Source organism: Cyclospora cayetanensis, unplaced genomic scaffold (genome assembly GCF_002999335.1).
Source record: "Cyclospora cayetanensis isolate NF1_C8 unplaced genomic scaffold, CcayRef3 CcayRef3_contig_312, whole genome shotgun sequence".
NCBI classification, from domain to species: domain Eukaryota; phylum Apicomplexa; class Conoidasida; order Eucoccidiorida; family Eimeriidae; genus Cyclospora; species Cyclospora cayetanensis.
In genome coordinates, this window is record NW_020312273.1 from 1 (window position 1) to 11,571 (window position 11,571).

At 54.6% G+C, this 11,571-nt stretch overlaps 1 protein-coding gene across 1 annotated transcript; it reads right to left on the minus strand.

Moving 5' to 3' along the window:
• Positions 1-581: 581 nt before the first annotated feature.
• On the minus strand, positions 582-4,926 carry LOC113146462. The gene is made up of 7 exons (XM_026333875.1): positions 4,334-4,926; positions 3,941-4,192; positions 3,406-3,871; positions 2,767-3,219; positions 1,441-1,614; positions 1,333-1,386; positions 582-1,142 (listed from the first exon to the last, which is right to left on the minus strand). Exons 1-7 carry the CDS (start codon positions 4,924-4,926, stop codon positions 582-584), a joined length of 2,553 nt encoding a protein of 850 aa, XP_026189660.1.
• Between the last annotated feature and the right edge of the window lie 6,645 nt (positions 4,927-11,571).

Here is an 11,571-nt window from a genome sequence, read left to right on the forward strand (position 1 = left end):
GAGTGGCGAGGAGATGTGAGAGAGAGTGTGACAGAGGGAGGGAGGAGGAGGACGGTAGTGGGGTGTATGAGGAGGTAAGAAGGGTGAGATGGGGAGTGGGGGGGGGCGGGGGGGGAGGAGGGAGAGAGAGAGAGAGAGAGAGAGAGAGAGAGAGAGAGAGAGAGAGAGAGAGAGAGAGAGAGAGTAAGAGAGTGAGAGTGAGAGAGAGAGAGAAAGAGAGCAAGAGAGTGAGAGAGAGAGAGAGAGAGAGTAAGAGAGTGAGAGAGAGTAAGAGAAAGAGACAGACAGAAAGCGAGAAATAGACAAAGAGACAGAAAGAGGGAGACAGAAAGAAAGCGAGAAATAGACACAGAGACAGGAAGAGAGAGACAGAAAGAAAGCGAGAAATAGACACAGAGACAGAGAGAGGGAGACAGAAAGAAAGCGAGAAATAGACACAGAGACAGAAAGAGAGAGAGACAGAAAGAAAGCGAGAAATAGACACAGAGACAGAGAGAGGGAGACAGACAGAAAGCGAGAAATAGACACAGAGACAGAAAGAGGGAGACAGACATAAAGCGAGAAATAGAAAAAGCATACCACTAGAGACAGGCAACAGGTGGATAAAGCAAGCAGCACCCCCTCCTTTCAGCCATTCTTTGGCAGGAAGTTGCCCACGTGTTGACGTGGTTTTTTTCCTTGTTCTTACAACCCTTCCCTGCCCTTCTCTCCCCACTAACCACCCCACCCCCCTTATCACCCCACTCCAGTTTTTCGCTCTGCCTTACATCTGGTTTTGAGGCAACTTGCACAAGGCTAAGGATTTTCCGAAGCCATCCGAGGCTCCACTCTGGAAGAAGCGAGGAGGCGGAGCTTCGCTGTTCGATGATTTCTCTCGCAAACGTCATATCACGAAGCATGCGAAAATCCCATGGTAGCGAAGAGTTCGGCGTGGAAGGCACTCGTGTTTTCCTGTGCTTGTCGTGCAGTAGCGATTTGCCAGGGATATTCTCGGAGGCTGTGCCCTCTTCCGAAACATCGGTAGCAGCAACACTAGCCACCACCCGAGAGCCTCCCAGTGCAGCAGCTGCTGCAGGGAGCAAAGTGTTGCAAGGGTTGGGGGGGGGAGGTGGTGATTTGCTGCTGCTGTGGGGGGTTGTTTCCTGGAGAACTCCGTCTGGCAGGGATGCGTCTGGTTTCTGCAAAAACTGCGCACAAGACGATGTGACGCACAAACAGCCAAAACGAAAATACGCTGAGAAGTAGCCGGCACAAAAGGGGGGCGGCAATAGCTCATGGAGGATGGAAACGCTGCTGCAGAAGAGTCAGCGGAAGCAGATGCAGAGCAGCAGCAGCAGCAGAGGCTTCTGCAGGAAAGACAGCAGCAGCAGGAGCAACAGGAGCAGCCGCGGAGAAGAGGCTTCCGCAGAAGAGACAGCAGCAGCAGGAGCAGCCTCCTACTGTTTGAAGTTGCGTGTCGGATAAGGCTGAAGGAACGCTGCTGCAATCAATCAGAGGAATATAACTGAAGACTACAGAATGGAAAGATAGTGTCACAAAAGTCTTCAAAGGATCTGCAGGATCAATTCCCTGTAGCGTAATCTCTAAGAGCGAAGGAAGCATCGACGGCGCAAACTGAGAAGAAGGCACAGAGAGAGACAGCAAGGCACATATTGCATATACGCATACATAAAATATATATTATATATATTATACGTATATGCAGCACGCACATATACATATATAGCACATATATATACATATATACATATATATATAGATGTAGAATAAGGACACATACACAAGGACAGAGACATACAAATATACTTGTGTGTATATAAATAAATATATATATTATATGTATATGCAGCACGCACATATACATATATAAATATATACATATATACATATATATATAGATGTAGAATAAGGACACATACACAAGGACAGAGAGATACAGATATACTTGTGTATGTATATAAATAAATATATATATTATATGTATATGCAGCACGCACATATACATATATAAATATATATACATATATATATATATATAGATGCAGAATAAAGACACATACACAGGGACAGAGAGATACAAATATACTTGTGTATGTATGTATGTAGATGTGGATGTATATACACAGAGAAAGCACGAGATTCTAATGAAGCCAAGGGCAAGCGAATCAAGTTAAAACCTTGAATACTATGCGCACAGCTTTCTAACTGCTGCGAATTCACGTGGCAAGAAATAAACGACCTATTCGTCTACCCACCACACACCAAAAACACGTCTGATCACGCAGCTGCTGAAAAACTGCACAGGCAGGCAGGCAGGCAAAGAAGAGGCAGCCTCTTTCTCTGCCTGCCTCTCTGCCGCTTCTTGCGAGCAGCTTGCACTATTTGCAGCCGAAGCAAAAAACAAAAGCCACACCCTCACACCGCAACGACATACCCGAACGATTGCATGCGCTGCTCGTGTAAGCATCTCGATCACCACTGTCTGATTTGCGTCTGTGACAGCCTCAAGCGTCTGTACAATCCGCTCAATGAACCTTTCCACACAAAGCTCGGGAGCTAAGTGCAGCAAACATCGCAATCCGTCTTCAAAGCCTGCAGCCGCTTGAGGATTCTTGTTGAACAACCCCTAACACAGCGCCACATGCACATACACAGACATGCACATAGATGTACATATGTATATATGTATATACGTATGTACATATGTATATATGTATAGCGCAAACAAGCCACCGACAGACTATAGGCGTCAAAAGAAAGACTTACCTCCAATACTACGGGCAAGAAGAGTTCTACAATCTTTGCATCATCCTCTCGCGTGAGTCTGTTGCTGCGTGTCTCTCCAAATCCCGCATTGCAGCAACACCAAATTTGCTGCTGTTGCTGCTGTTGCTGCTGTCGCTCCTGTTGCTGCCGTTGCTGCTGTTGCTGCTGTTGCTGCTGTTGCTGCTGTTGCTCCTGTTGCTGCAGTAGACAGCAGCCGCGGAGATGCCTGCCGCATCCAGCGCTTGTGATGGCATCGCCGAGTCTCTCCCGCTGCACCCTTCGAAGATACGCAGAGACGAAGCCTGTGAGAAAGCTTCCGATGTTTCCCGAGCCTCTGTGCGCTTCTGTCTGGGGGTGTACCCACGGTCCGACAGTTTTGACTAACACTTCGAGCAGCTCGAAAGCTGTAAGGATGCGCGGCGACGTTTGTTCCTCTGAACGGGAGGGGGCTGTCTCTGCAGTGGCTGCTGTCTCTGCAGTGGCTGCTGTCTCCACAGTGGCTGCTGTCTCCACAGTCTCTAGAGCTGGGTTCGGCTCGATTCGCGCTGCAGCGGCAGACGCTGCCTTGGCTGCAGCAACGACCTCAGGCGACTGCGATGAACTGCCACCGCTAGCAGCAGCAGCAGCAGGAAGCCTCGCGGGAAGGCTGCTTCTGTCGCGAGGCTCCAGGAGGAGGGCAACGACTTTGGCGAGGATCCTGGGTGCTTCGAGCCGTTTGTGCAGCAGAGGAGACAGCTCTCCTGGAATGGATCCTGCAGATCCTCTGAGCTGCTGCGCGGCTGCAGTGTTTTTTCCGTTGACGACGAAGAGCCGCGAAGCGACTTGCAGAAGGAAGGGCAAAAGAGGCCTAAGGAGACAGCAGAGGGGTCTTCCAACTCCCCACCCATACTTGCAACCCCTCCTAAGGAGACTCAGGAAGACTGTATCCCACGCTGTCTGCGAGGCGCCCTCCAGACAGCGCCACCAGCGAAACAGAAGCCCTTCTCTGACTAGCCAGTGACAGGCGGATCCAGAGGCGAAGAGCAGCAGCAGGCGCGCTCGCAGCGAGACGGAAGTCTTCCGACTGTCAAGCGCCCCCATGAGCGAGCACAGGGCAGCGGGGAGACTCGAGAGATCGATCCGCTCCTCCTCCCCGCGCCACAGGAGAGCTTCGGGGAGGGGAGGAGAGGGAGACTCGCCTCCTGCCAGCGGCGCTGCTCGCGCTGCAGCAGCGGCTGCTGCAAGAGAGGTCTGCTGCTCGTCCTCGCACAGGAAGCGCGCTGCATCGGCGAGTCGCACGAGCGCCGCTACCAGCGTTCTCCTCTTCGCTGATCCTGTGCCTACCGTGGCTCGGAAGCCTCGATTATATCGCTCCAAAAGCCTCAACAGAAGCCACTGCCAAAGCCCCTCGCGCAGTCGCTGCAGCAGAAGTACCGCATCTTCGTGCCTCAGACAAGGCTTCCCCGCCCCTCCTGCTCGCAGCAGCAGCAAACCGCTACTGCCACTCCCGCTTCTGCCAAAGTCTGCTGCTGCTGCTGCTGGATCTGCTGGATCTGGATCTGCGGCAAAGGACGACTCCCCCGGAGACGCTGCAGAGGTCGCCGCGAAGGCGGAGGCTGCTGCCGCCGCAGCAGTCGCAGCGCAGCTGCTGCTCGTGCTGCCGGAGCATGCTTTGTGCAGCTGCAGGAAGGAGGAGCGGCAGGAGGGTTTCAAATAGTACGGCGAAACAAAGCGTGTGTTGAACACGTCGAGCGCCGAGGCGAAAGTCTCACAGAGGCGGGCGGCAAGAGAAGCGCTAATTCCTCCAAAGGCTGCCTTCTCCTCGTCGCAATCCTCGTCAGTCTCTTCCCAAGAGCCCATAAGGACGCGTTTCCAGCCTACAAGGATCGCCAAGTGGTCTTGAATGGAGAGCGCCTCGATGGCTGCCGTGCTCTCGAGCGTTCGCGCCAGCTGCAAGGCGAAGACGAGGCAGCCAGTGTCAGCTCGCAAAGCCTCGGGATCCTTCAGAAATTCCAGCAATCGAACGTGCTGCTCGGCTGTCTCCCCAAGAATAAACGGCGCCACAAACCCGGGAAAATGCAGCTGCGGAACCAACAGATACTCGCACTCCAAGTCGAGGGGAGGAGGCGGCGAGGGCCCCTCTGGGGGGGGCCCCCTGTGAACAGTCGCCGACGGCTCCATGTACCCCCTTTCTCAGATGCGATGGAGGCGTTCTGGCGGGAAGGGGAGGCTGCTAGGCTCGATATCTCCAGTAGGAGGGCACAGCTCTGCCTCTGAGGATGCAGGGAGGGAGGGGTGAGCGCGCGTCGTTCTGGTGGCTGCTTTTGCTGCTCGTGGAGCGTGTCTGCTCGAGCAGACGCCTGCTACACCCCAGTGCCTGACACGGGCTCTCGAGAGCTTTCGGGAGGAGGTGGAGTCGCGAAAGGCGGCAAAGGAGAAAGCCACAGAAGGCGCGTTGTCGTATGTGCAAGGGGGCCAGACTGCCTGCGATCTCCCGCTCTCTCCTGCCACGGGGAATTTGTTATGCGGCTGTCGGGGGAGAGGAGCGGTGTTCAGCGGCGTCTTCTCTTGATTAAGAAGCTCGCAGCAACACACGATCGCTGCTAAGAATCGTATTCATGAAGGAATAGACACAGTCTTCCTCCTGCCCTGGTGCTGCAGCCTCCCAGCGGCCGGCTGGCAGTTCGCTGCTGCTGCTGTACGCTGTTCATACGTTGCTGCAACCCTGCCTGGCTCTCCCTCCCGTCATTTGGCTTGCTCTTCTAGTTTTAAACTGCTCGAAACCTTTAATCCACCCCAAGCCGCTTGAAAAAAGCCGCTGACTGCGTGTGCAGCCCCTACGCAGACCGAGAGGACTCGGAGCGATTGCGCGCAGTCACAGGGTGTTTCGAGATGAGCGCTGGGTGGCATCTCCCATTCTGCGGCTGGATCTCCGCATAAATTGGGTGAAATCCTTCTTCTCAAAGTTTATTTTGGCAGTACCCCACGCATATTTGCCTCTTGAGCGCGCAGCGATCGCGATGTTGCCTTGGCCGCGTGCCGAGTTGTATGCACACACACACACATACGCATGAACACATACGTCCATGCACAAACGCAAATTGCGAAAACCGCTGCCGCTGTCTGCGGAATAGGCACTAGTCTCCACTAGGCAATCCCCATATCCCGTCTAAAGGGGGCAAGCGGAGTCGTGAGGGGCGTCCTTAGCTGCAAGAATCGCGCGTTCTCTCCCTCCCTCTCTCGTCACGTATAGGAGCCCAGCCCAGAACACATATGCAGCTGCTCCCCTTCCTCTTCCTCTAGCGCTCGATGGCCATTCTTCTGTGTAGCTGATACGTTCCGCTCCAGCTCATTTGTTCAGCATCGAAATATTATCTTGAGAAAAGAAGCCGTCTCTCTCTCCAATCTGCCCCCAACCACCGGCGTCTGCACTAAGCTTTCCCCGCTGAGCGAAAGCGGGGGATGCTAGCACCCCTTCCGCTAAGGAAGCGTCTCGACTCAGCAACCAGAAAGGCCGTGCATGTAAGGTAATGTGTGAAACTGTGGGTGCCGGGCTTCTACAAAGTGTTCCTAGGGAGGCGACATTTGAATCTGGAGTTTTCAACAGTTGACAGAAAGGGCTTTTGAGCCATTACTTCCACATACTAACCTGCCCTCTTCATCCCTTGATTGCGCGCGCCTCAGAATCTCCGACATATGGAGAAAGGACCACTAGAACCTCCTTAGCTGCACACTCCAAGCATCCCCAGCTACCTGCGCACACGGATTCTAGCGCCGGCTGCTGCACCCTTGTGCCGTGCTCTACTGCGCTAGCGGCCCCGTATAATGCACAAGAGTTGCGAAATACAGACAAACCAACAAGCCGATCCTGTCCTAGGTGGCAGTTCCATGATAGGTGTTGTGGAATAGAGTGCTCGCTACAGGAGGGGGGTGGGGGGCCCCTCTTGCCCGTGAACTTGAACTAACAGGTCTGTGGTCCTTGGCTGAGCTCTTAGACAGGCAACGCAGATGCTGTTTGGCAGCCTGCCAGCCAGTGATCCTCTAGGGTGTAACAACAGCTGCACCCTATGTTTTAGGCGTTCAGACACCCCCCCTCGTCTCTCTCTAGCACCCAGAACCTCATGAAGCTGGAAGCTATGAGCTGCGGCAGCTTCTCGGGGGCGAGAAGGGAGAGGCCGACGTCTTTCTTTAGAACCCTTTTTACGGAAATCCTATCACGGAGGCCGTGTATATACAGACACGGGATGCACGGAAGGCACCTCCTACGCTGGATTTAGCCCCTTAAAACAGCGCGCATGGGGGCTGGCTGTGGCTGTACCAGTGCCACGAGAGCAGTTCAAGTGCGCGTTCCAGTGCTCCTGTGTTTCCACCAAGTCTACAGAAAAGCCGCCAAAACAATCCTGCACTAGGAGCCGACCAGCTCTTCAGGAATCGCCCTTCTCCAAGTTGTAGCTGTTGGCGGGCGATCATGGGGGCAGCTTCAAGCGACGAGGGCCATGCGTTTGTATCAACGATCAGGGAGGCGCGGGGTGTACCGACACACACACAGGCCTCTAGCCCTTTGAACAAGGGGAAAGAGCCTCGTGATTCTTCCCAGGAACCACTCTCCTTCGTGCGCAGCGCTGCAGCCGCCCTCTCTGAGCTGAACGCTTCTGGAGTTCTCCACGAATAGGTGGACAGCCGACAGCCTTCAGCGTCGCAAGGGTTACCCTGTGCCCGCATCTTGCACTAATGAGAGAGGGCAGCAGCTGCAACAAGCAGTAGCGTTTCGCAGTGCCAGAGCCCCCCTTTTATGTGGGAATGCCGTGTGCGCTCGCTAAAAAGCCAGCAACACCCGCCTTTACCCTCTCCTTCCTCACATGCACCGCCAACTAGGCCTTGTTAGCTGCTACAGCCAGAAAGCTGCCTAAAAATCCCCTTGCAGCAGCAGCACGGCGTCGAGACAGCATGCCATACAGCGGCACGCACTCCACCCTACCCGTGCAAGCCTCTATAATTCTTTGCAGTGGGGCGGCAGCAGCGCAAGTGCAGCTGAATTTCTGTGCGTATCTCGTAAGCCCATTCCGAGAGGCACCAGTGTAGCCTTTCCAATTCAACCTTCGACACACACCACCTACAGTATCTTATCCCTGGGTGCCCCTGCAGTCCCTCTCCCTCCTGGGAACCCTGCGGGGGAATGTTGAGCGAAAATCCTCGCTTTCAGCAGCAGCAGCGAGCGAACGGCTGCTGCCAGAAGGAGACGTGTCTCTAGGAATCCTACCACTACTGCTTATGAAGTAGTCACAGCGGCAGAAGCGCCTCTTGGAGTATCGAGACTCGTCTACAGCGCAAACCTCTCCGTTTGTTTCCCTCGTGCGTGCAGCAGCAGGTGCCTGGGAAGCGGTTGGGGTTGTTGGGGAAGCCTCGAGAGGCCTCCTCCGGCCCAACCGAGACCATGGGTAAAACGGCCTGTTCTTCTGACATGGCTTGCAGTGTCTATACACTTCGAGAGGCCAAATTTGCGGACTGCCTAACACACCCCACACGCGGGGCAAAAAGGCGTCCATGCGACGGACCATTCTTTGGGGTGTTGCTACCACGACAGCGTCATTTGGAGGGATTTTCCTTCACGAATTTTAGGGGGAGAAACAACAAGCCAAGCCCCCAGCCGGCAGAATCAGGCACCTCCCCCCGCGAGGAGCTGCGGATCACTGTAGTTTCTCAAGAAGTATTTAAGGTGCAATCCCAGCTCCGCAGCCCTCCGTTTTGGATTCGCTACTGCATCCGTTGGCGACTGAAACTGCGCCTTCTCAGCAGCAACTCCGCCAAGCTGCCTCTCGAAAGCTTCCTCCTCAGTAGGATAAAAGCCTTGGGCAGACCCCCAGTAGAAAGGCACTCGACTGCGCTCGGGGATCGCCCCTACTTCGGCAGGTGTGGGGAGCTCAGCCTCGTTGAAGCCGCATCGCCTCAGCCTCGAGACAGCATCGCCGCAGTTGGGGAGGTGCTGCCCCCTACCGTCGCAGTCTTTTTCTTCGAACGCCAGGCCCCTTGCAGCAGCGGCTCCTCTCCGGGAGGGAGCAGGAAAACCCCTCGCCAGCGTGCCGTCGCCAAACCGCTTCACCTCAAAGGGGGTGTTGACATCCACGAGATGCAGATGGCGTCCTTTGTGAGCTCTGCACACGAAGGAGGTGGCGAGATTACGCCTTCCGACGGTCTTCAGCGGCGCAGATTCTTGCCGGCAGGGAGGAGCAATTGCAGCGACAGATCGGGCGGGAAGGGCCCCTCCCTCCCCCTGCAGGGGGAGGGAGGGGCCCCCTGTCTCTCGGGGAGGCTGCAACGCCGCGTGGCTGCATGGCTCGGTAATGCGAACTCGCCAAGGCTTCCCCAGGGGTATTCCGAAGCAATTTTCTTCCTCCTTTCTCGAGAGACACTTCAGAGCGACATCAAAGTTCGAGCTTTTCGCCAGAGGCTCCTCATCCTCCTCTGCCTCCCCCTGCTGCGGGGGGTCGTCTGTGCGGTAGGGGGGGTTGACACGTGGCAATCGACTTCTACTGCCCTTGTCTCCTCGAGCATTTACGCCGAGGCAGGAAGCGCTTCTTTGGGACCTTGTGTGAGGCTCTACCGAGCAAGACTTCTTGAGGACGCTTCGCGGTTGGGGAACTGTGGGGATGCTGTGGAAGAGGGCAGAGGTTGGGCTGCGACGACACGCCTCACACACACACAGGGAGAAATGCTTCGTGGAGAGCCTGCTGCTGCATGCGTAGTCGCCGTTTGAAAAAAATGGCTTTGCGGGGAAAGACGGGGGGAGAAACAGGCACAGCGTGGGGGAGAGAAAGGGGACTGCCTCTGGCGGCCATACATCATCTCGCAAGAAAACCTCACTGGCCTCTTTTTATATCATCAAGAAAAAACCTCTTCAAAATATGAAAATACGGAAAGAAAAGGTCAACCTAGTCTAAGAAGGGCTCTCTCTTTCCATTTGTGCTGCAAATAACTCTACGTTCTCTCCTGCTTGTGATACATGTATATATATATGTATGTATATGTGATTGTTGATGGCGGCTACTATACTACGGCTTGCATACTCCCACCCTCTTCGGGCCCCCTGTCTTCATCTCGCTGTCTATCTGTGATTTTGTCTGTCTGTCTGTTGCATCCTCTCTTACTCGATTCGTCTGCTGAGTGGCTGGCATGTGTCCTCGTCCCCCTCTTCCGAAGCATCTCCCTCCTGGTTCGCGAAGTCAAAGGTTTCTCTGTACGTGTTCGACAGGCGAGTAGAAGTGGGGGCCCTTGACAAGGTAAAGGTATACGGGGGAGGCAGCAACAAAGTCTTTCTTTCGAAGCACAGCGCGTCGAAAGCCGCTCGACTCCCTCCCCTCTGCGGTGGATCTCCCGCCGCAAATGAAAAGGTATTGGGATACAGACGGGCCAAATCGAAGCGGTCTAAGGGGTCTTGCATCATCGTGAGACAGCTCCTAAAACGAGGCACTTGCTTAGTCCCTGCTCTTCTCCGGTGTACGTTGCTGCTTCCAGGGCAGTGCGTCTGATGACGGCTGGTTGCTGACTACACGGCTTGTGCAGGGGAAAACGCGGAGCTCGCACTGAAATGCCTCTGAGGGGAATAAATGTGTGCAGATGGCGTTGAAAAGGTCTTCCTGAAGAGTGTGGCTGTGGCCGCTGCCGCTCTAGTCGTTGCTGCTGGTTCTACTCGACTGCTTCCGCCGCGGCAAGCAGGCAGAAAGTCGGGGCAAGTCTCCACTTTTCCGGGGCCAGTCTACATTGGAAATGATTTTTTAGCCTCCAATCCGTGTTCTGGAGCTCAGATTTGCAGAACCAGCAGCAGCAGCAGCAGTGGCAGCAGCAGCCTGCACCTTCTTTCAAAACTTGACCCCGTCACACACTGACCACCGGTCATATACAGCAGAGAGGGGAGCGATGCTCACCTTCTCAGACGCCCCTGCGAGATTCTTCCATAATACCACAAACTCTAAAGCCTCACAATTTGCGTTCTAAGCCTTGAAATGACAAGGAAAATCGAATCAAAAAGAGAGAGGACAAGATGCGGTCTGGAAGGCTGCCGTCGCACGGCACACCCGACGAGACCTACGCGCAAATTAGTTGGCTCGCCCTCCTTGTACTATTTGTCCCTTGCATTTCTTTTTTGAACCGAAACGCGTCTAATCGTGGATGCGCATCTCCTTGAATCTAAGCCGCCGCGAGCCTTAGAGCCGGCTCTCCACGCCGCAAAACATCTTTCGGAGGGACGAACGAGAAACCAACACGACAAGCTCTGCAGGCGGCGAGCGAGCACAGTCTTTAGACGGCTCGCAGATTATGGGCATACGAGTCGCTCCTGTCTCTCGAGACGGCGGCTTGCGCGAGAGAGATGCACAGGTTAAGAAATCCCACTTGCGCCTTAATTTCGAAGTGCTAATTCTGCACGAAACTCAGGCTCCCTTGTTCGTCTAGACAAGGAAGGAGATCCTTTGCGCGAGGAAGGGCGACCAGAGAGGCCCTATGCTGCAAATACCATACCACCTTTGCCCCTTCCTACTGCACATCTCGCTTAAAAATGCCCCCTCTCTCTTCTTGGTGAAAGCTGCTCAACAAAGAGGGGGGCTGAGCCTTCTAGGCTTGCAGAGGGGCAGCAGCGCTCTCACTTGACAGCAAGGCGAGCGAAAGGAACTTGACTGGCATCCCCCCTTCCTTGCTGCCTCCAAATGCGCCCTGTGAGCCGCCTCGAAAGAGCTCTCAAAGAAGCGCTGTTTCGTGCTTAGGCATTTAGAGGAGGGGCACGAGGATTTTAAGCCACCTGGAAAACATAAACGGGGAGACACCTCCTCCAGT

Excerpts from the sequence above, each read along its gene's own strand:
- LOC113146462 (XM_026333875.1), bottom strand. The coding sequence starts at position 4,926 with ATGGAGCCGTCGGCGACTGTTCACAGGGGGCCCCCCCCAGAGGGGCCC. Across the intron at positions 3,220-3,405 it reads GCGACAGAAGCAGCCTTCCC|ACAGCCCCCTCCCGTTCAGA; the intron begins GCGAGGCTTCCT and ends GCCACTGCAGAG. Across the intron at positions 1,615-2,766 it reads TCTTGCCCGTAGTATTGGAG|TTTGCGCCGTCGATGCTTCC; the intron begins GTAAGTCTTTCT and ends CCTTCTTCTCAG.